The 23,931-nt window shown below is 39.5% G+C and overlaps 3 protein-coding genes across 7 annotated transcripts in view; 1 reads left to right on the top strand and 2 right to left on the bottom strand.

The window, feature by feature from the left end:
• Positions 1-29, bottom strand: part of aprt (adenine phosphoribosyltransferase) — a 7,924-nt gene extending 7,895 nt beyond the window's left edge. For all 3 annotated transcript variants that reach the window (XR_013772470.1, XM_079280881.1, XM_079280882.1), the window contains exon 1: positions 1-29. This exon is cut by the window's left edge and continues 99 nt beyond it. The gene's annotated coding sequence lies outside the window, so the exon portion shown is untranslated.
• Positions 30-5,438: 5,409 nt separating this feature from the next.
• Positions 5,439-12,094, bottom strand: ppp1r35 (protein phosphatase 1, regulatory subunit 35). The gene is made up of 6 exons (XM_079280582.1): positions 11,966-12,094; positions 10,303-10,525; positions 10,131-10,209; positions 7,973-8,097; positions 7,794-7,884; positions 5,439-7,061 (listed from the first exon to the last, which is right to left on the bottom strand). Exons 2-6 carry the CDS (start codon positions 10,522-10,524, stop codon positions 6,784-6,786), a joined length of 795 nt encoding a protein of 264 aa, XP_079136708.1. The 5' UTR covers position 10,525; positions 11,966-12,094; the 3' UTR covers positions 5,439-6,783.
• Positions 12,095-14,342: 2,248 nt separating this feature from the next.
• tk2 (thymidine kinase 2) lies at positions 14,343-23,441 on the top strand. Of its 3 annotated transcripts, none has more exons than XM_079279833.1 (10): positions 14,343-14,557; positions 15,310-15,342; positions 15,669-15,743; positions 15,946-15,999; positions 16,521-16,610; positions 16,778-16,851; positions 17,945-18,033; positions 18,733-18,812; positions 19,642-19,722; positions 20,008-23,441. In XM_079279833.1, exons 2-10 carry the CDS (start codon positions 15,325-15,327, stop codon positions 20,092-20,094), a joined length of 648 nt encoding a protein of 215 aa, XP_079135959.1. In that variant the 5' UTR covers positions 14,343-14,557; positions 15,310-15,324; the 3' UTR covers positions 20,095-23,441. The 3 variants fall into 3 exon arrangements, with proteins under 3 accessions (XP_079135959.1, XP_079135957.1, XP_079135958.1); XM_079279831.1 differs by having other exon boundaries at positions 15,305-15,342; XM_079279832.1 differs by having other exon boundaries at positions 15,305-15,342; positions 19,642-19,748.
• Positions 23,442-23,931: the final 490 nt, after the last annotated feature.

Below are 23,931 nucleotides of genomic sequence, written 5' to 3'. Positions count from 1 at the left end.
TGTGTCACTAGAGCACTTCTTCTGGTTTTACGGCGGTTGGCATCTAGCTTATTGGTGCATTACCGCCACCTTCTGCTCCGGAGTATGGATCAGAGAATATACTTACAATCTTTCAGCCAAAACAAAAATATACCACACATACCACATTAACCTTCATTTTGTACTCCATGTTTTACACTCTAGTCTAGACCTATACAATTCTAGCCTGTGACAAGCACCCTTGTACCATGTCCCTGCATTTCCATCATATCGTATAAAAAAAACTCTGTTCTTTATACAAGTTTATGTGGGACATTTACATAAACTGCATAGGGATTCACTTGTAATTCTGAAGGCCTCCAGGCAGATTTTTTTTACTTAGAGACAGTGGGCAAAATCTGATTGGATAAAAGCTCTACTTCTACAAGCTGCTTCCAGCGCAAATGAGGAAGACAGTAGCAATGCAATGAGCCCACTGCTTAAAGTAAACAAAGCAAAATCTGATGTGCCACCCAAACTGTACAATCACATTTCATGGATTATAGGTGCAACTGAGTTACCAACACTGGCTCACTGTGTTGAAGTTCCAGATGATTTGAACCTAAAAATAACATCTATTTGCAAAGACATTGTGTTCTCAGGGCCAAAAAGCATGACACCTAAATCATTGTGTACTGGGCTAACTGTTGGCCAAGTTCTTCACAAATTGTGTCACTTCTAAATAGACTTGACCATTGTGCATCATGGGACACCATTGTCAGTTTAGACACTAGCCTTGCCCAACTTCAACTAGTAGGCCTAGAGGGCAGAGACAAAATACCAAAGGGCCAATTGTGGGACAAGATAGATACTTTGAGGAGGAGACGGTCAGGTTGTGGAATCATACAAATTGTATGATGCTGCAAAGTTCTGGAGCTGAACCTGTGTCAACAAAAAACGGATAACGGCCCAATCCCAATATCCACCCTTACGGACTCACGGACTCAGAATCAGGCCTGCCATGTCATTTTATGTGGCCCGCAAATTCGCCAGCAAAAAATAAATAAAAATAATAAAAAGATTCCCATAGTCGAAATTATGAGATAGAAAGTCAAAATTATGAGATACTTGAACACAACAGTCATAGAAGCAGCTATTTGGCTGGTAACCCTACATTTGAAATGGAAATGGATTGTGAGTAGGCTACATTGAAGACTACTTTAAAACACATGAAATACTTCACGTGGGATTGTGCAAACGCACCCTTGAAAGGATTTTAAGCATTGAACAAAGTTATTATAATAACTTGTTTGACATTTGGCTTTGATATTTTCTTTAATAGTTTGATAGAGTAATGTGGGTTTCTTCACCCAAAATTAAAAGGATTTGTTATAATAACAGAAATGTGCTTAAATATATTTTTACATTTATATAACTGCATGTACAATATTTTTACACTTGAACAAACAATAATAAAATGCAGAGACAGTTATTTACCAATATGTTAGGAGTAGTTACATTTACAACCGGCCCTTTGAGGGAAACCGTGATGCTGATGTGGCCCAGAGTGAAGATGAGTTTGACACCCCCGATCTAGGTTATTCAAAGTGAGAACAGGTTATTTTTGCACCAGTTGTGTCCTTTTACCTGTTGGCAGATTTCATCATGTCATCCTTGCAGTAGTGGTAACATCCTCCAAATCTTCTTCACCAAACCTATCCCACTGCGTTCCCTGTTTGGCATGCGCTGTCCCACATCTGGGTTCAGCTGGTCTCCCCCGACCACAACCAGGGTGTCTTTGGGACGTCGGACCCGGCACTGATCCTGGGTTTCTGGAAGGCTGAAACCAAATTCCTTAAGCGCTGAACCATAGAGTTACACCTCTTTGTTTCCGAAGCTCTCCAGGTTAATGGCCCTGACCTTTCGAAAGGTCATGAGGGGGAACCGGACTCCGGTCATCAGTACGCCAGCCTGGCCCAACCTCTCATCAGGATTATCCAGACTAAACTGCACTGTATTATTAGATTATTGGCCTGTTTGTCTCACATCATTATTTGACTGAAGTGTCACATGAAGTGCTATGTGTAATGTTGTATGGCGTTGAAACGAACCATGATGTCAACCAAAAAACATATGAGTGTCTCAGGCAGGAGACAGGGACCTACTGAGACTAAACAGGGTGTTTAAAAGAGTGCACTGGCACAAAGGGCCCATGTGTTGCCAGTGTTGCTGAGCTCAGGTGTTTCCACTTTGCTGATGACCCTTTGCCACGCCCACCTCAAAAAAGGTAAAAAGGAGCTGCCACACAAGAGCAGCACAGGAATCCCAACTTTGCAGACTGGTCAAGTGAAGAACCTTAACTTATCTCTGAAGATGGTCACCATGGTGGTTTTTCTTCTGGCTTTTGTTGGCGCGGCATCTTCAGAACTCCCACACAGACGACGGTGTGACCCGGAGCAAGGACAAGAAATGCCGACTCTTTGCTCAAATTACAAAAACATTTTACACCTCGACGATGTTCAGACAAAACTTGAAGAGAACCAAATGCTGCTGCAAGAGAGGATTGACGCTATGGAAGGTAGGACCAGACTGCAGCTTGATTCTGCAAGCGGCAACATTAGTGCGCTTGAAAGGCTGGTGACAAACTTTTCAAACGCACAAAAGGGCCTAGAAAGGATGGCGTCACAAACTGAGATGGAGTTGAGAGATGCAAAGACGAAGCTGGAGGAACAGGAAGTTGACATTGCCAGCCTCAAGAGAGAAGTTGGAGAACTGATCAAACACGGGGAGAGAGTCGGGGGAAACATCAGTGACATTGAGGAGAGACTTGATACAACTGAGAGGCAGTTAAGGGAGAGAAAAGAGAAACTTGAAAATCTTGAGTCAGAAACTGGGGCTGCGTTCAATGCCACACAGAAACTGCTGACTCTATACAAGAAAGAACTCTCCCACCTTAACTCGACGGCCCGGGAGCTTGAAGTCAAAGCCCTGCTGAATGCCACGGAGACGCAACTTGAAGCTAATCTGACAGAAATACAAAATGACAACGGCGGTAAGTTTTTAAAAGTCTGTATTCTCTTAATAAATGTTTTCACGAATTGTCCTTTTGATAATGACTCTCTCGAGCGACGTGATAGTCCAATCCCTTAACAAAAGCTTTGCAACTTGTACCCGGAAAATAGATACTGAGCTGCTTTTTCATGAATGTGGAATGTAAAATTGTATGTTTAAAGTAATACCCTTTTTTTTTCTTTTTTTTTTTGTCCTTCCTACAGATCTCAGAACTGAAGAAAGTGAACTCTCATTAGAGGTGATGCGCCTTAAAGCAGAAGGTAAGGGAAAGTATAGTAAGTAATGGTTCAAGATGCCAAACTTACACAACTGAATTTAACAGCGTTTGCATTTCTTTCGTCAGTCAATGCCAAGGTGGCCTTTTCTGCAACTATAATCGACTCCAACGATACGTTCACTGGACCCGGCGTGAACGGCACCAACAATATTCTCATCTATAACCGCGTCTTCACAAACGTTGGCTTCGCTTACAACTGTAAAACGGGTATGTTCTAGATGCATAACCTTCAGAAGACTGACCAATGATTAACTGATATGAAAGTATGCATCTTTAATAAAATGGAATGTATCCGCCATATTATTGGATATCATCTGGGAAACATTTGTTTAGTAATATGGTCAGAACGTGGCAAAATTTTCCCTCCACGGCCTCTGAAGCTTTTCCACAAGTCTCTTATAAATCCATCGAGCTTCAGGTTGTGTTGGAAGGTGATTTTGTTACATTTCGAATAAAGGTAGCGAATTGTTTTCCCTAGTATGCTAACCAGCTGCATGGCTTTATCTTCATTGTTAACATGCAGACATGAGTGGTATCGATCTTATCTAACTGAGAAGATGATGGTTATTTGTGTTTCCGTTGAGTAGAAAAATGTATTGAGAACCAAGTAAGGACAAATGTTTTTATAACTTATTGATGTCATTGCATCCTCTTCAACAGGCATCTTCACTGCTCGACTGAAAGGCGTTTACCACTTCTCATTCATGACTTTCGGCTACAATGGTCACACTTCAGGAGCCATCCTGGTGAAGAACAGGAATTACCAAGTGAGCGCCTGGGAATTCACCGGCTCAGATAACAGTGACACCACCAGCAACACGGTAATCCTTGAGCTGAATGTCGGAGAGACCGTCAACGTCATCCTGTGGAAGGGAAAAATACAGACTAGTGTCTTCAGTGGGTTCCTCATCTTTCCAACATTGTAGATTTTAGAATAGAATGAGATGCCACAGTTTTTTTTTTTATTCAGGGACGCATGTCTCAATCTGTTCTTTTCAGCAATTTCTCATGTAAAGTTTAAACATTTTAGAAGATTGCTGAAATGTCAAAATAAAAGAAATTATGCAAATATGTTGTAAAACTGTTTTTGGCTTCCTGTGCATCAAACGGCTCACTACTAGTTGAAGATGTTTTTAAAACCGAGATGAACATTGGGTTGTACATCACGACTCTGTCTAGGTTGGTGTTGAGCTCCACCAATGGCATAAAGACTCTCTTCGTGTACCACCACTGAGAAGTTGCTTCTAAACTCCTGTATGTCAGAGAGCCTTTTCCAGCTGTCCTGCACGGGGTCATAACTCTAGCGTGTGTGCGACGAAAGAAAAGTGTAAAGCTCAAAATGCTCAGACCCTGGCGGTGCATCTGTGGGACAATCTAGGTCAGGGGTGTCAAACTCTAGGCCCGCTACGTCATTTTGTGGCCCGCAAAAAAAAAACCCGAAGTAGCTCTTTGGCTGGTTACTGTACATTTGAAATGGATTGAGAGTACATTGAAGACTACTTTAAATGTGGCTTCACAACAGATTAAATACTTCAAATGGGATTGTGCAAACGCACCCATGAAAGGATTCTAAGCTCTGAACGTTATTTGTCTTTGATATTTTCCTTTGAGTAATGTGGGTTTCTTGACCCTAAATTAAAAGGATTTAAGTCATAACAAATGTGCTGAAATCTATTTTTACAGTTGCAAAAACAAATCAAATGCAGAGTTATTTACCAATATGTTACTTTTACACCCTCTTACATTTACAACCGGCGCTTTGAGGGCAACCGTGATGCTGATGTGGCCCAGAGTGAAAGTGAGTTTGACACCCCTGGTTTAGGGCTTTCCCACTGTCAAATCGTCGAGTGTTTGAAGGCTCTCTGGCAGACATTTTGAGCTCTTTATGAAACCTTTCTGTAAGTCCGCGTTAGCTGCAGACTTTGCCTCAGGGAATTACCCACAAATCATTGCAATGTGACGTTAAACACGGGGTAACAAGTGAACACATGGAGGCATAAACAGGACTGCTCAAGTGTGTTCAGCCTGTCATATTAGCTTTACTCAAACATTAAGGGTTAAAGATGGAACCAAAAAAAACATGCCATCGGAGGATATTTATTTATCAAATATTTGATTTTGTCATCTAAGCTGTTTTGACAAAAATGAGTAAATAGATTATTTAAAATGACCTCTCGTGCGAGGAAAGCCTGGAAGACGTTCAAATCACGGAGTACAAAGTATAAAATAAGTACCCACAATTGTCCATTTTTTGTTGTCATGGTAACGTGATGTTGCAATAAAATGCTGTCCCATTTGTATTTACACCATTTCAAGCCCTCAGTCTCTCATACACAACCACAGGTCACATCAGTAAGTCCTTGAGGGTTCAGGGCTTGAGGCTTTAGGGGAGGACATTGGGATTGGGCCAACTACTAGAAGGGATTGTCCTCATTCAAAGCACCCCTTAGCATTCCTGCTGCCAGAACAATACCATCAGTCTAAACAAGGGCCACAGAACTTGTTCCATCGTGAAAGTACTCCATTACATACAGATTGAACACTGTCTGCTACAGACACACACTCTGCTGCACATTACTAGCCATGAGCGAGGATACACGAGAGCAGCCTTCACAGAAGTCTTAACGGCCAACGTTCCCCCTCATAGTTTATCAGTTATTTGATTGAAAGCTGCGACTCATCACTGGTTTCATACCAGAGTGAAACAGATCACAGGTTAAATTCAAGTGCATTACTCTGTATCAAGTTTTATATTTCATGTTTTGTAATTCACCATCTGGTAAAACTAAACTGTGTTAATTGAAGGTCTGAACAACAAAGGGACAGAAATATGTCTTTATGATCTTTTACTTAATAACTTATAAGAGAGCAGGAGAGTATGTGTCTGTCAGCAAGAAACACGTCAGGCTGAGTGTCGGGTTTGTTATTAGTTGCATCATTTCAATGCTCTGCGAAATAAGACAAATGCAATCTGCCAATACAAATCAATCCTGCGCTTATAAACTGGTACAGAACACAGTATAAATACAGTTATATAAGTGGGTGTCTGTATTAGTACAGTATCCACGTGAGCAGACAAACTCCATCAAAAGTCTCTCCAGCTTTTAAAGCCAACTGACAGCTGATCCAGTTGTGATCGGCGGCCGCCGTTATCAGAAATGGACATCTCTTCACGTGACGATACAGAAGTTTTCTCTTAAAACATATTTCCTCGTTTCCTCTCTCTCCTTGTATAGTTTCCTTTCCTCCTGGAAAAGACGCAAGTGAGGGAAACGTGGATTCAATTAGCAGACTTGGGATGTACCCTGTGTTTGAAAAGACTATTGGAAAAACAAAAAGTATCTAAATACAGATTTCAGTTTATATTAATAATTAAAAAAAATGTGATCACTATTATTAATGATATCACACACAGCCTGACCTCAGTATCTACTGTCAATCAGAGCTCTCCCGTGTGCATGTCAGGGCATGGCCTCTCAGCATCTCCCTCTTCTGTGGAGGTCAAAGGTAGAGCAGGTGGGACATGGCAATGGGCAGGGCTTGTAGTTGACAGGCTCCTCCTCTAGTGGGACAGGTTTTTGTCTGAGGTGGTCAGAGGTCATGAAGAGGAGAAGAGAGGGCCCATCTGCTGCCTTGTTGCCAAGACAGGGCGGCAGCAGCCTATGCTGCAGCACCTGGCTGATCAGCTGATCTTCCTGCACCTCGACACAGACCAATGAAGTGAAGAGAAGCTGAGAGCGAGAGACATTCACTTCTACAGACAAAGACAGAGAGAAAGAAAGTAGAAATTACTGGTTGAGAAAATAGAAAATGTATATGACCCTAATTGAGTTGAAGTTGAAAGTGAAATCTGAATAACAAAAGTCTATACAAACTAACATACTGTCAATCAATTATCACTTATGAACTTTGTCATAAGTCATAATTGAGAGGAATTATTGTTTTATGATTCAAAAAATTGTTTTTAGGAAATGCTGCATTGTATAAGATACAGGAATATTCATGAAAAAAAACACAGTAATTTATACTTTATTTATGCATCACTAAAATAGGATGTTCTGAACAAAACGGTGTGTTCCATGCAGTAAAAATATTTGTGTCTTAATAAAATGTGAGGTAAAGTGATTGCTGTATGTTTTAGTGCCATTTTGAGCATATTTTGATAATTATCGGGATAATATTGTTACTCGCAATTTCTTTGGCCAGGATAATCGTGACATGAAATTTTCAGAGTTGCATCCCTAGTGACGATATTTGCAAAGGAGTTCATTAGTTACATGGTGGTGCATTTTACAGTCAACCCCAATTTAAAACTCTAAAAACAATCTCCTCCGGTACAGGTTAGGTTTGCAAGATAAATTACCATGGTGATCTAGCCAGGTAAAAGGAGAACCACCTTCGTGACTTTTCAAATTCTAACTTTAGGCTCAACATACCTTGCTTGAAATAAGGTAAATGAGAGGCACCCCTTTTGTGTGTGTGTTACCTTCAGTAGCTCTGGTGTTGATCAAGGTTTTGGTCCTCTCTGACCTACGTAGGGTCTCCTGAATAGCCTTCTGGGAGTTAAACTCAGCACCCTGCAGGACAACAGACAGGTTACCATGGGAACCAGCAGTTGATTAGCTCAGCTGTGATTCATGTGACCTACTGCTAAAAAGTGTGAACCTGCAGGGACTGAAGCTCCGCCTTCAGAGCCAGAGTGGTGTTTAGCCCCACCCTCTCGAGAAAGCCTGGATCTTGATTGGATACTGTCAATCTGCCACCACGGGACTCCACCCATTGTCTGGGGGCTACATAAAACCAGATAACAGGAAGAAACAGTTGTTATTGAGTATTTCATTGACCAGCGACCAGTGTTAGCTCTATTACAGTCTATAGTTTTTACTTTGAACTATGATGGATTCATTTGTGTACAGGAAGCTGCAGCAACTCCTGTTTTGTCTTTAACACATAGGCTGCTGTTGTGCTTCTGTAAAAGAAGGTCACAATCTCTCTGATCTTTGGAGGTGGTGAGAGATCCACTGCACTGCCGTCTCTTTCTGAGACACTAGATTAATGACAGCGGCCTATTTGTGTCATTACAGTCAGCTAGCTTTGTGTAGCCCGGCTGTCTGTTGTCAGAGGAACAGCGGGTGCTTCAGACTTTAATTTTCTTTACCAAAGCAGGAATTATAGTCTGTCAAAATGGGCTTGTGAATGAGTAGTGTCACAGGGCTCAATAGCATTAAGCATGTTAGTACAGCCTGGTTTTCCACTCCAGAGTATCATATCCGCGGCTATAAATATAACAATCGTAATGAGTACCGAACGATTCAATACGAATACGTGTATTGTTACACCCCTACTTGACACCCAAAATATTATGCAGTTTACTGCAGCAGAATGTGAGATTAGCCTCGGACAGACACAGAGGTGCACACTTGCTCACAGTCACATATGAGCGATCTCATGATTCTCCTGGCAGAGATAATAACCTCCACTGAAGACAACAAAAGCCTAACTTTACTGTTAAGAATCTTTATGTTAGTTTAATGTTGAGGAACCTTTGGTTATTTGCAGATAGATAGATATGGTTCTGTTATTGAGAGGTGATTCTAAACTTTGCATGGACAGAACACATTTTAAATGTTTTACAAAGCTTGATAAAGGACAACAACTTAGAAAACAAAGACTGACATTACATCTGAGTAACGGTTCAAAACTCTAGTGGAGAAGCTGCAGAACGTTGTTAAATGTGTTAGATAGGAATGTCCTGCTGTGCCCTGATACATTATAACAATTAGGGATGCACCAATACCAGTATCGGGTATTGGGTCAGATACTGTGCTGATGTACTTTTACTCCTAAAACTACTCCGATACAACTGCACCCGATACCACTAAGGCAACATGACGTTAACCTCTCTTCAGTTGGGCCTAATAAGCCGCCCAGCTGCAATGATAACCTGATGAATCAACAGGTTAAATACACAATTTATCACCTGCTTCAGTGGAAGCGCAAAACAGGCAGTTCCCAGTTCAAGTTCCGATCTTGGAGCGTACAGACTTGCCCGTTAATGTGGCCCGACATGATCGGATGAAAAACGTTGCATTGAAAAGACAAGTGTAACCACAGCCTCAGGTCATTTGGGCCTTAACAGAGACCTGCATTCATTTTGACAGGCTGTTGCGTTATGAACTCTATCTCACATTGTAACACATTAGCCTACATTTTTTGTAGAGCTTCATATCGATTTACATTTAAAATTTGGGGCTACACTCAAAACAATCAGGTTTAAGCCTTGAAAATGGCGGCACCGATGCTACAGTGCATAATGAACATTTTGATGAAACACATCCAATAACAAAAATAATACTAATAACAAATGACTACAAAAATATATATTTAATAATAACAATCATAATGCTGAGTTCTCCTGGGGGCGTTCAAATTCAGGCCTGGCACCCTGGGACCACCCATTAGGCCAGGTCTGGTTGCTGACGTCTATGTGGTTACCACAGCAAGCCATGCAGATAGTTCGGTGATGTCTGGACACAGAAAGATGATCTGATCACTTGCACATAGCAGTGCAGACAGTCTGTCATTAAATCGGATTCGCCTGCAGTCTGAACGTAGCCATGGTCTGAGAGTGTTATCTTATAAGATGTGTAGCAATGTACATTTGCTGTTACACAACGTGGGGGCTCGGCGTGAAAATGACAACTGAGTAGGTCTGAAACTAGCAATGACAGTTGCTGTCGCTTTGCGCCGGGTGTAAAATAGGGCCCTCAGTCATAATTATCAGACTGGTCACAGTGGTGACATCCTCTGATCCACATCTGACCTCTGATTGGCTGCTTAGGTGGGATGTCTCTGCTCTGCTCCGGTGTTACCGCGAGATCCACCGGCTCTTCAAAAAACACCTGCAGAACAGACACAGAATGAAGTCATTACACCAGGACTACAGGGTGACATCGTCACAAAAACATACCAGGACTAAAAGATAATGTCATCACCTGTATGTTCGCCCCTCTTCCCGTCTGTCCTTGGGGGAAGGGCTTCAGCTGTGATTGGTCACTTTGCTGACCAAACTTCAGTGGGGTGGGCTTCATGTGTGTGCGGCTGGTCTTGGGAGCGGAGCTGAGTGTGACGGACAGGTCGAGCTCAGGACAGTGAATCGGAGAGGAGGAAAGGGGAAAGGGGGCAGGGTGAGGAGAGAGGAAGGAGGAGGAACTCATCCTGACAGGAAACAATAGAGACATTGATTTTCAGTGGAATGCGCCCAAAAAACAAAATGTTTGTGCAGTTTATCTTGGAACGTTTTATTTTCATTCACTAGAGTACTTAAGATAAATGACAATATACCAAGGACCTTGAGACAACACCGCCACGACCAGCCAGACCAAATGCCACTGAAAGTGGAGTCGACTGCCCAAAGAGAGCCAGGATGGAAGCTAAGCTCACAAAGCTAGGACCTAAGGCCCCACGATCACACGAGACACGTCGCTAGAAACGTGTCGCCAGCAAAATCATTGTTTCTCTATGGCACGCTGGTGTGCCAATGACTACATACATGAATAGGCGACTTACTTACATATCTACACACATTCCACCTACTACATCCCTAAATATTATACACATATACCCAGTGTATCCCCTTAACAAACCACCCCGCACCCCAACAAAGCGACCTTTCCCATCTTTGAGTGTGGCCACTTGATTCGGCACCCACCAAAGTGTCCTCAGAGCGCACATACCTACATGTATACTGTGCATACATGCAGGCATGTGTATACTGTGCTCACACACACATATGTACACTCACATACATTTACAGTTACTCTTATTTTAGTCAAATAACCATTTCCATGTTTAAACCAATGAAATGCAACATTTTAGATTCATATACATTATATTGAAGAATCATAATTAGTGATGCATTAATGAGTTCATCGCTTTAATGTTGCAGCTGGTAAAGGTGGGGATCTACTATATAAACTGCAAGGCAGCTGAATTTAAAATACATCATCAGTTGATTTGTATTCTGTATTCTCAATCAGTACAGTACAAGTAACTAAAGTAATCAAATAAAAGTAGACAGAAAAGGTACAGCATTTCCGCATGAATTGTAGTAGATATAGCATTGTAGAATTGTACTACTTATAATCATAAGTAGAATAGCATAACATGGACATACTCCATCAAGTACAAGTACCATTACCTCAAAATTGTACAAGTAGTTACAGTATTTGAGTAGCTAACGTTAGTTAAGTGTAGCGATGTTGTGTTACTTTTCACCAATAGTGTATTGTTGTCATTTGATCCCGTTACTGTCGTTATATTTAGGTCAATAAACCGTAAATCAAACTTAATCTGTTGGTTTACAGATCACTATAACGTTAGATAAGCAGTTAAATTACACTGCCGTCAGTTAGCTTGTTAGACAGCACATTAAACTAGTCTTTAATCGTTGACGCTTGAATACAGATGGTACAGTTATCCCTATAATCGTAGTGAACAAATGCAACTAGCTTCCACTTGCTGAGTTTTTAGTTACTAGCTAAATCCTACGTCAGTTTCCGTTAGTGTTAATCAGACTGTTTGGCTTGTCTCTTTTTTTCACAGAGTATATTGAAGCTGATACAGTTAGCTTGTACAACTAACATATCCTTGTGTTACCTGCTTTAGTCCGATCGGAAAATATCCTTAGAAACACCAGACCTAGAGAGCATACAAAAGTCGCTCTCTGAAGATGATCTAACGTTAAACGTTTTTATTATCCGAAGATTTCAGGACAGTTATCATCCGTTTCTCTTTTAAATTACCCTCCTCGCACTCTTCTTCTTTGGTTTTACCGGCCGACTACGGATACGTTCCAAGTCTCTTTTTTGTCATTTCCTCGATCCTCGCTTGAACCGGAAGTTGTTCTGCACCGCTATATTGACGGCCGTCCCAAAGCTCGTATTTAGCTCGGAGGAGTGAAGATCGAGGAGGGAGGAGGGATCTCCGAGGAGCCATGTGCGAGGACCCACGAGAACAGCCTTCCAGGAAGTGTCGACCACACGCCCCCTCATTGTTCATCAGTTATGTGATTGGACGCTGCAGCCGATCGGATTGATAAGAATTTTTTTCAACATGTAAACAGTGAAGACGGATCACAGATCAAACTCAAGCTTTATATTTGATTCGTTTTCTGATTCAACATCTGGTTTAAATATGTTTATTGTAGACTGAACAACAAAAGGACCACAAACAACTTTCTTCATTTATTACAACGATTTGTGTTTTCATGATTTTAACTTTTATTGTGGAAACAACAAAGTCAGAGGGAACTGGAGAGACAAAACACTATATATATAATATATATATATATATTATATATATATAGAGAGAGAGAGAGAGAGAGAGAGAGAGAGAGAGAGAGAGAGAGAGAGAGAGAGAGAGAGAGAGAGAGAGAGAGAGAGAGAGAGCTGGAGAGACGAAACACTTTTTACATCATTTATCATCATTTCATTCAGTCACGTGAGGCTGTTCATTCCTGATTGTCGGGTTTGATGAGTTTTATCATTTAAGAGAAACAATAATCATATTCTGGGTTATTTAATATCGACGTCACAATCTGAATTTCAAAACGTACAGTCGCAAATAATTCATAAATAAGACGATTGCATTCCGCCGGTAGAAATCGATCCTGCGCTTATAAACAGAACACAGAACACAGTTTGTTAACAGACTACAGAGAGAAAACACCTCTATAGTGGTGATTACTGTGTGTCTTTATTAGTTATTAGTAGTATTAGTTACTGGTATTAAGTACAGTGATCATGTGAACAGACACAAACTTCTCAAAAGTCTCTCCAGCTGTTAAAGCCGACTGACTGATCCAGCTGTGATCAGAAACAGACGTCACTTCACGTGACGCCACTGAGGAAAGGACATCATGTCTCTTAAAACATATTTCATCGTTCCTCTCTCCTTGAATGGTTTCCTCCATGCATCCCTGGTGGGAGGGACTAAGACGCAAGGAAAGGACCCAAGTGAGGGAAACGGGGATGCAATTAAGAGACTTGGGATGTACCCTTGGGATGTACCCTAAGTCTTTTAATTACATCCCCGTTTCCCTCACTTGGGTCATTTCCTTGCGTCTTAGTCCCTCCCACCAGGGATGCATGGAGGAAACCATGCAAGGAGAGAGGAAAGAGGAAATATGTTTGAAGAGACATGAGACGTTCCTCAGTTGCGTCACGTGAAGCGACGTCTGTTTCTGATGACACGGCCTCTGATCAACGGGATGTGCAATACTGGCTGTCACCTGATAAATGTGGATGTGATTTCTTAGTAAGCCTCTAAAATTATGATATATTAGTATTAGCACAATGTAGAGGATGAAACATTGTAGTATTGCAAATCCCGTTTAGTATACAGAAAACAATAGTCAATGTAGAGAAATGGTCTTATGAATGACAATTTAAAATTTAAGTTGAAAAGTAAATATGCTGATTACCAAAAAGAAAATTGGTGATGGACAGGGGTCAACATGATACAGTAAGCCCATGGATAGAGCTATAACATTGAAATATCTTGGGTTATGGTTTGATGAAAAATACACATGGAAAAATCATATTGAAAACATTGAGACCAAATGTAATAAGGTGTTAAACGTAATGAGGTATGTGGTCGGATTTGAATGGGGAGCTGATAAAGAAGCATTACTCATTTATACAGGGCTTTGATGAGAACTTATATGGAATGGTTGCATGGTGTACGAAGCAGCAGCAAAAAGTAATCTTGAAGAAATAGATAGACGACAATACAGAGCCATGCGACTTAGCTTGGGAGCAGTTTTTTTTTGGGGGGGGGGGTTGTTTTGTTTGTTTGTTTTTAATTTTTTAATTTATAAATAACATTATTATTGTGTGGATAACTGTCATAAAGTCATGCTGTTACACACTCCGGTACAGTAGGTGGTGGCATGCACCTAAACGTTGGTTTGTAGTCCGCCAATAAACTGAAAGAAGAAGCAGAAGAAGAAGAAGAAGTCCTGTTTGACATGCAATCGACAAAAGGTCTGCCGATAAATGTGCAGCGATATGTTGGTGTCTGGTGGTAGTGGAAGGTTAATGGCCAGGTGTGTTCGACTCATGTTGGTTAAATGTGCTGTTACTCTGCCATCATGTCGCGGTGCTGGATATAGAGGGATAGATGTATCTGCCGGGTGCCTCAGACTGATCCAGAGCCGAGCTCGCAGCAGCCCGCCGCACGTTACTACAGGTCAGTGGTGGCCTTTGGGTTCCACTTAGTGTACTGGGACACAATATATTATGTGCAACAGACACAGATTCATTTCACGTGATGTGTATAGAATGAAGTCGAACTAAAGGTACGATACCCAGCCCTAGCAGCGGACTTTTCTCCATTTCCATTTGATCATGTTTCAGTTAAACAAGAGCTATTCAAAATATTCGACCTACGCTGTCGTTAGCCGGCCAGTATTGCAAGGGAATAGTCGCGTTATGCGATGAAGCAGTCTATATGTACATCCCATACAGTGATTGAGGTTTTGCGACTTCCCCTAATTTAGTCCAGCCTTAACCCTTTTTTGAAGTTCTTCAAAACTTGGTTTAGTATTTACATAAGCCAGTTAAGCAAATTGGGCATTATAATGACATTGTCATTGACAATGACTTTTGTTATTTTTTTATACATACATAATGGGTGAAGAAAAAGGGCAACAAATGATGCACGGTTTTATTAGATTGTAGATGTAAAAACGCATGTTAAAGCTCTCATATTACATCACTTTAACTTCACAGTCATTGTTTCATTTCCAACCCAATGCCCTAAAATACACAACAACCCTATCACTATCAGATGTCTTTACTATATTATACACTGTACCATACCTTTTGTGCATTGTAACATTGTTCTGTTCCTCTGACATTGCTGTAGCCTACTGATCTGAGCACTGGGAGTTGTTGGAAGTGAAGTCTTGTCTGACCATGTTGTCTTCCTTCCAAGGCAAGCTGGTGCAGAATGGGATGGATAAGAAAGCAGTGGTGAGTCTTCACTGTATAATCTAATAATCAGTTTTTCTAATAATCAGTTTTTCCCCTGGAGTCATTCAACCGTTTAAAGTTTAAAACTTTGAAAATTCATAACAAAACAGTCATACGTGGTCGCACTTTCTAACTTTCACCAGCAGACACACTCATAATGATGGCTGCAGTTTCTAGTTTCAATTATTACCCATTTTACAGTGATTAAATACTAATCATCATGCGTAACATACCAAAATACATGCTCATATCATAGCTATGTCCCTTTTCGTCATTATTTTTGTGGACCAGCCTGTTAATAAATGTCCCTCTGTCACTGTTTTCAGATTTGCATTGAGGGGAACATTGCCAGTGGGAAAACAACATGTCTGAAGTATTTTGAAAAAACTAGCAACGTAAAGGTACAACAAAACAATGTCCTTATACAGTTATATTGTGCATAATGTTGATTTGTGTGCACATGCTCCCACCAGGAGGTTCACATTCAGATGAAAATTAGATTATTTAATCCACTGTTTCAGTACAGCAATGTTACTGTTGAGTCATGACCCTGGACATTGGAAATGTTCATTAATGAATTTGCTTCTCTTTTTTTGGTTCCAGGTCCTTACAGAGCCAATTTCTAAATGGAGGAATGTCCGTGGACACAACCCTCTGGTATTGTACATGACGGTGTTGTTATCCTTTTGACCTGACAATCAGACTTTTTAAATCCAATCAGACCTAAAATTATTTGCAGGATAGGTTCTGGGAGCGATAAAATAGGACTTTTTAAATTATTTTTAAAATTAAACAAAACTAAAGATGTGAAGACCTACTAGAGGGGCTGCATTGTTTGTTGTAAGAATCTGAGACGGACAACCTACCTACATGGTTAAATACCAGTAGAGGGAAGAGAGAAAATTAGTTTTCTGACTCTATTGTGAACTGACCTTTTTAATTTCATGGCAATCTAGTTGATTTGGATATGTCCTGTGTACCATAAATACAAGTGAATTTTGTACTAATGGTGGCACTATGTTCAGAAAAGTCGCCAAAAAATATCAGGATCCATCCTCTGGGGACCATTTTCCAGCAAAACCACGTGGAAATACATCCAGTGGTTTGTCCAGTAGTCATTTAATTTTCTGTATATCTTCCATGCTGGTCATGTTAGCTGTGTGTTTCTGTCAATGCAGGCTCTGATGTACCAAGATCCTGAGCGCTGGGGCATCACACTGCAGACATATGTTCAACTCACCATGCTGGATACACACCTGTCAGCCATGGTAAGTGTACTGTTCACGAGAAACACACCAATCTTATTGTGTACTAGTTAATGTACGCAATGTCAACCTGCATTGCTGACACATTGGTAGTTGTGGACTGGTGATGCAAATATATGACCTCATCAGAAAATCAGCTGTATGTACTTCAAGTTTCTTGTGGGTTCCAGACAGCCCCTGTCAGGATGATTGAGAGGTCCATCTTCAGTGCCAAGTACATCTTTGTGGAGAATCTCTTCAGAAGGTATCTGTGGTTTGAGAAACTTCCACTCCTGGATCAGACCAAAACATTGTATAAATCAATGCATATGGAATATAATTTCAGCTTACCTCTCATGCTTGATGGATTCTGTTGCAGAACAGTTCAAGCTTTATGTCTGTATAATACCAGGGGTGTAACAATATGTGTATTGGTATTGAACTGTTTGGTACGGGACGTTCAGTTCTACATGCGACATCCTCAGTACGCCCTTTGACCCAAACAGCTGTTTGTGTCTACTTCTCGCACACACCAAACAGAAATTCTGGAGTGCTAGTTTTCCGTGGAAAGTCTTGATAGCGCACCAGTTGCTGTCAACTGTAGCAGCGCTGCAGCATGCTAGTTGGTTACACCCGGTAAGCTGGGTTAACCAAGCTCAAACTGTATGTGGACCACACTCGATCGTGGACAATACAGATTTAAAGCATACGTATGGTTAATGTGCTTGAGGTCTGCTACAATGTGAGTTGACATTTGCATTTAGTCAGTCCATTGTACTCGTTTACGTGAAATATGTGTGGGACGGGGACTGACAGGAACAATTTCTCTGCACAAGAGAGCTCCCTACTACTACGACTGCAGAGGACATTTTCAGCTCAGGTTCAAACTGCACCATCTTTTCATTAAATACATTTGAGAAGTTGAAAATTTGAAAATGTGGGCCGCGGCTTGTCATTAAGGGGTGATGGTGGGTCCCACAGCAAGACCAGTTGAGAACCACTGGTCTAGATGAAGTTCACAAATTCTGAGAATTTTGTCCTGATAACGGAATTTTTGACACCAGTTTGAAATCTACCTTCAACACTCCCCTGTAGATTCACAGGACTTGAGAAGTCAGTTGAAGCCTTCTTTGGTTTTTCACTTGGCAGATAGCTCAACAAGATCATGACTGGCCCTTGGTGTTGAAGGTTGTGCGTTTGAGCTTTTGGAGGTGTAGAATAAATATGCTAATGCATCCTCAGGCATTTTGCTGTGTGAGTTAGAGACACATGATTTCAAGGTTTACGAAACCTTCTTCTTTCTCTAAATGCCCGGCCCGACTCACTGCGTAGCAGCTATAATTGTTTGTTTTTTTCAGTGGGAAAATGCCAGAGGTGGACTATGCTGTTCTCAGCGAGTGGTTTGATTGGATCACAACTAACATTTCCATTCCTGTTGATCTGATTGGTAAGATTACACAATAGAAAGAAAATGAAACACACATTTGATTAAGGTTTATACAATTTAAACTCATAGAAACATAGAGAATACAATTACATTACAATAAGAACATTGACTGGGAACTGAAATCTGTATTTTTTAAACGATGATAATTGCTATCCACCTGTATGTGGTGTGAGTGTGGTGGTGTTTTCATACTTTGTTCTAAAAAATGTAGATCAGGTCTGTTGTTATGCCTGTCTGGTTGCACACATCACACACTGTAGTCTGTCAATGACTGCAGCATAAAAAACATGCCTTAAACTATAACATTAAACAATAATTTGATTTGTTTTTTAGACTGAAAGCATATTGCCAAAATGTTTGTTCAGGAATCAGAAGCAGAGTCTGAGTGAAAGTTGGTTTATTCTACTGTGGATGTGATGGCAAATTGGCAACGTCTGCATGCCTACCCTGATTTTAAATGAAGAAATGATGAGTGCTTACAGGCATCCTATCCTTTCTTGCAAGTCTTTTGCCACTGCAAATCAGATAAAAGGTCATCTTCCACAGAAATTTACTAAGTCATTTTCAGCCATCCCCCATATGTACCACACAATCAGCTCCCCCACATTCAGTCATGAAAACATGATATACTCCCTCTGTCTGATTTTAATTTGTTAAACAATCACGTCAGGTTCAATTACTTTTCTTCTCTGGCTCCAGTCTACCTGCAGACATCTCCTCAGACCTGCCATGAGAGGTTAAATCAGAGATGCAGAGAAGAGGAGAAAGTAATTCCATTGGTGAGGACACGCATTCAAACATATGGTTTCACTTTGCAGAAAAGAAACATTGTCAACTAACTTAAAGGGAAATCAGTGGGGTTTTTTAGAGTGTGAAGATAAACATTTAGTGAATTGGTCACAATTAGTTTTGTGTTGTTTTTATTGTTAATTGATGAATTTACAGTTTTCTGCTGTGATATCCTCTTCTGGTGAAAGGTGCGTTCCTCTTTGACCAGAAAGTAATTGGAATAAACATTGGCATATAGCCAATGTGGAACTAATTTAAGTGAAACACATCCTAATACAGACGTTCTATTTTTTTTTACAATAGATGGGTTTCAGGCTTTTAGAAAAGTGTTTGTTTTTGTTAATGTTTGAAATGTTCCTGATGTTATAATAAAAATAATAGTTTACCAAAGTTGACAGTGCAGATGCTACTTCAGTCTTCGGAGGACTGTGTCTGTAGGAATTGTCGTTGACATTCTCAACTCATTTCTCAATTCATATATATCGGTTGTGTTGTTGGCTGTTTTGGTTGTTTTGTCATTTGTGTTATCCTTGTGTTGTTGGTTGTTTTGTTTGTTGGTTGTTTTGTTTGTATGGTAAGACAGATACCACACTATCATTTAAATTTATAATTTATAAACCTGAGATTTACACCTTGTTTTTGTTTATTTGTTGGTTGTTATGTTTATTTTAGTTTTTGTTGCTTTTTATTTTTAATTATGTTTTTATACTATTGTACTGTGCTTGTTGTTATGCACCAATCACCAAGTCAAACTCCTTGCATGAGCCAACATTAAACATGAATGCAATGAACCGATTCTGATCTGATTCTGTTCACCAGGAGTATCTTGAGTCCGTCCACCAGCTGTATGAGGACTGGCTCATCAAGCGTAACTCCTCCCCTCTACCGGCTCCTGTCCTGGTGAGTGACCATTCACATCCTGCCAGGTATTTGCTTTGGTTTGTGTAGATATTGAACGTAGAGATTAAACTTTTTTCACCAAGCTATAACCAAATGTGTTTCCACTTCATCCCTCTTGTTATGCAATGCTGTTGATGTCCTGGTGTAATAGTGACCTTAAAATCATTATTTTTGTCCCCGCACATGTGGTCTGTAATTCTTTATTGTGTGTGTGTGTGTGTGTGTGTGTGTGTGTGTGTGTGTGTGTGTGTGTGTGTGTGTGTGTGTGTGTGTGTGTGTGTACAGGTGATTCCTGCTGACCATGACCCCCAGAAGATGCTGCAGCAGTTTGAGGAAAACCGTGAAAAGATCTTAGCTGCAAGCTATCGCTGATACCCAAACATACAGTAACACATACGCACACACAAACACACACACACAGAATTCTAAGATGTAGATCATCATTTTTTTATACATTTGTCTCTACATGGGACAACGTTGTACCCAACTACAGCTTAGCGAAGATGTGTTCAAGGGCTAATTCTCAAAATAAGTAGCTTTTAATTACAAACACTTCTTGTGAAATGCATTTGTGTGTATAGTGTACAATTTTGAAATGCTTCAGAAAAAGAACTAACTCCAGACCAGGTAAAATATTCAATTGATCCTCAGCTTTTCATTCAGAGACTTGAGTGTTTCTTAACGTAATCCGAAAAGCTCAAGTGTTTTTCAGAGCTCCTCAGACTTCCACTTCAAACTGTGAGGTTAAACTGATTCATTTGACATCGTGGCAGTTTTTTGTTTACCTTTTATATATAAGTTATCTTTTTATTTCACTCTGTAATGTAATGCACTCAAAGATTATTCTTAGAACTTGTCTTTGATGTGTTTGGGTTCCAAACCTCAATGAGTCGGATCACATGATGTGGTCAATGCAGATTGCAATTCTTGACCTCAGGTACATGTGTCAGTAACTACCACCATTCCACCTGTTATATATTTATTAAATATATAAAAAAATGTCATGATGAAGACTATGTAGGGTTTAAATGTTTATCTGTAATTCCTTTTCAGGAAGGTAACTTTGTTCTTTGTTTACATCTGTAATCCCATTGTTTGATTTTAAGCATATTTTGCTCTTTTGTGTTGGTCAGATATGTTCGTTGAAGGAGTTGGAATAAAATATCAGATGTTTAGATATCAAGGGGTAATGTGGCACTTGCTTACTGATCATAGATGTAGCCTGACAAACACTTTCAGGACCATATATAAAAAGAATATTCCTTTTAATTTTAAGTGCAGTTTTTTTCATTCCTACACATATTGTAATTTTTCCATTGCTCTTTTAAGGAAATGTACAATGATTGTTCAGCAGAGAGATCCTTTTTTTTTTTGCTGTACCAGGAGTTGGATTTACTGTCAAAACCAAATTTAAAGGACTTCGTTATTTTATATTAATAAAGCAAGTGGTGTTCAATCAAAGTACATACAAAGTAATGAACACACAAAAAACCTCGGGCAGTTACAATTATTCAAGCTGGTTGTTGTATTATTTAAATTTTTGTTTATCATTTAAATTTTTTAAAATTGAATTTGAATATATATTTTTGCAGGGACAATGCACAATTAACACTGATTGCACCAGAGTCAGCTAGAAGCGAATCTGAATCTGTTGACCCTGGGTAGGTAGACACAAAAGACAACCACATGACAAAATAATACACTTCCCAACCCCAGTTCAGAAAGACAGTCACCCGTAAAAGATGCTCTAGTCCCAATGGTACTGCCACTACCAGGATAGGCCAGGCATCCTTTTGGAGGGGGTACGAGATTATGAATATGTTTAAACATCAGTCATATATCTGAGTAAAAAAAAGAAGCTGTCAAATTGAGGAAATTAAATTTTTTTCAGGATGTTATATTTCTGCTGATTTAACATTACTGATGACCCCTTTTGAAAGATAAGTTTGTGTTATTATACATATTTAACATGTGTCAAGGATGTGACATCTTCTTTAGATCCAATCAACTTAATATAGACAGATGTGAAAATGTCAAATCTTAAAATCTAAAAACACAGCTCCAACAACACCTTTAACTTTTGATTTGTTAAAAAAAAGTCTATTTGCTGTTTATGTGAAATTATGCTTTAGGAAACCAAATTGCATTGGGTGTAGAGTAACTTTCCCTTCATTGAAATGAGAGACAAACTACCTTTTTTTGCATTTTTAAAAGTTATTGGGAGGTTACTTGATGAGATCGTTGTTTCGCCTGGTTTAAAGATGGGTCACTACTGCAGCCTTCCAGGAATGAGGAACATCCAAGTTTGTAATTGCTAGATGTATCAGATAGTTAAAAGGCTTTCCTAATATAGATTTATAATTATATTATTTTATAATAAAAACTACAATTGGACCAATTTGCAAAAGGCAATCAAGTACTTTCACAAAATGCTGAGATATTTTCGATTGCGAAAAACAAGGAATTATTATTTTTAAGAACTCTTGATCTTGCACTCCAATTTTTGACCAAACACTACTGAATCTACAAAGAATGGATTAATGATTGTAGCAATTTGTTCTTTATCTTCCATGACTTGATTGTTCCTTTACCAATTTTTAACTGATTTACCCTCCTTTTTAATTGAATTCATATTTTCCCAATCTATTTACTACTTCCCTTGGACTCATTGATTGGTTCATTGATTGGATGCCTCAGTTGTTTGATTTCACAACTCCTAAAAAATGATTTTCATGTGCAAAACCGGATTTAAGAGCTGCCTTCAATGCTAAGTCTCTCTGCTTCATTAACCTCCAAAGATGCTCATGGTAACAATGGTAGAATATATTTTGCTCTGCAAAATGTTTTGTTTCACTGATTCTGTCCATCAAAGAATACTTTTCTATGTCATCAGTCTGCAAAACATTATTCCAGTCCCTTTAGCTTTTTTAGCTTTTTAGTAAATAGACTGTACTTGTATGGCGCTTTTCTAGTCTTCCGACCACTCAAAGCGCTTTAACACTACATGTCGTCATTCACCCATTCATACACTTATGGCAGGGGCTACCATGCACGCCTGTCCTGATGCATTTTTGTGATGATTGAGTAACCCTGTTTAGGCCTTGAATTATTTGAGTGGGATTTATTTCCTGTTACTGTCCAATGTATATCTAAAATGACCTAATACAACAATTCAGTCTTGGTAACAATTTCCTTTTATAAGAATTTCAATTTGTCATTGACATTATTTTTAGAATTATGGGGCTGGTTAATGCAAAGAACAGTTAAAAGACATAAGAGGGGGCAATACAATGGAGATAGCAAAGTCTTGCAAGGAATAAAAATACACTTTGCTGGTTTTCCTAAAAAAATGATAACCAAATATAACGAGGTGAGGAAAGTCCAAGTTCGAATCAGCCAACAAACTTTCAAGCTGCTCAGTCTTTGAAACAATGCTTCGGATGTTAAGATGTCCGCCAAACACACCTTTCCCATCAAAGCTAACAGTAGGGACCCATCAGCAAATTTTTGCCCTGCAGCCCTCTAATTAACTAATTCGACAATGCCCCCCCCCCCTTTTTTTGTTTTTGTTGGATGGATATTTTTATTGCTTCTTGTATCTTTTTTTATATTTCTTTTAATATTAACTATTTGTTTTCTTTTATGGACCCTCCCAGCAAAAGCATTTCACGATTGTACTTGTGTAACGGAGCGACAATAAACAACTTGAATCATGAATCTTAACGCAACTTATTAAAAGAATATCTTCTAAAGAAACATGTGATGCAGGCTCTGTTTTCTTCAGGCACAACACATTTTTTGTGAAACATTTTTAAATTGTTTTGCTTAACTTAATGTGGGCTAAATCTGCAGTGTGCCACTGCGAAGTTGGCTGTGTTATGGAAAACTTAAGAAAAATATACATACTAAACGTCAAAGGATCTACTTACATTACATTTCCATTTATTCATTAGGCAGATGCTTTTGTCCATAGTGAGTTATAAGCGATATATATAAGTTATATAGTGAGTCTAAGCCACAGCAGATCAATGAGAAGCCCAGAGCAAATCACAATCACAAAAACTTATTTTTAAGAGACAAAGAAGACTGCTCACAGTTATTCCAAGCCTGTTTGGTAATTTATCCATGGAGATATGGTCTGTATTAAGGTTCATGGTGAAAATTATTCTAAAAAAAGTTTAAATGAAATTATGACAGTAAGTCAATTAA

Source organism: Melanostigma gelatinosum (assembly GCF_949748355.1).
Source record: "Melanostigma gelatinosum genome assembly, chromosome: 12".
NCBI lineage: Eukaryota > Metazoa > Chordata > Actinopteri > Perciformes > Zoarcidae > Melanostigma > Melanostigma gelatinosum.
Note: the sequence above shows the minus strand (reverse complement) of the source record. Positions and strands in the feature narration are given on the sequence as shown.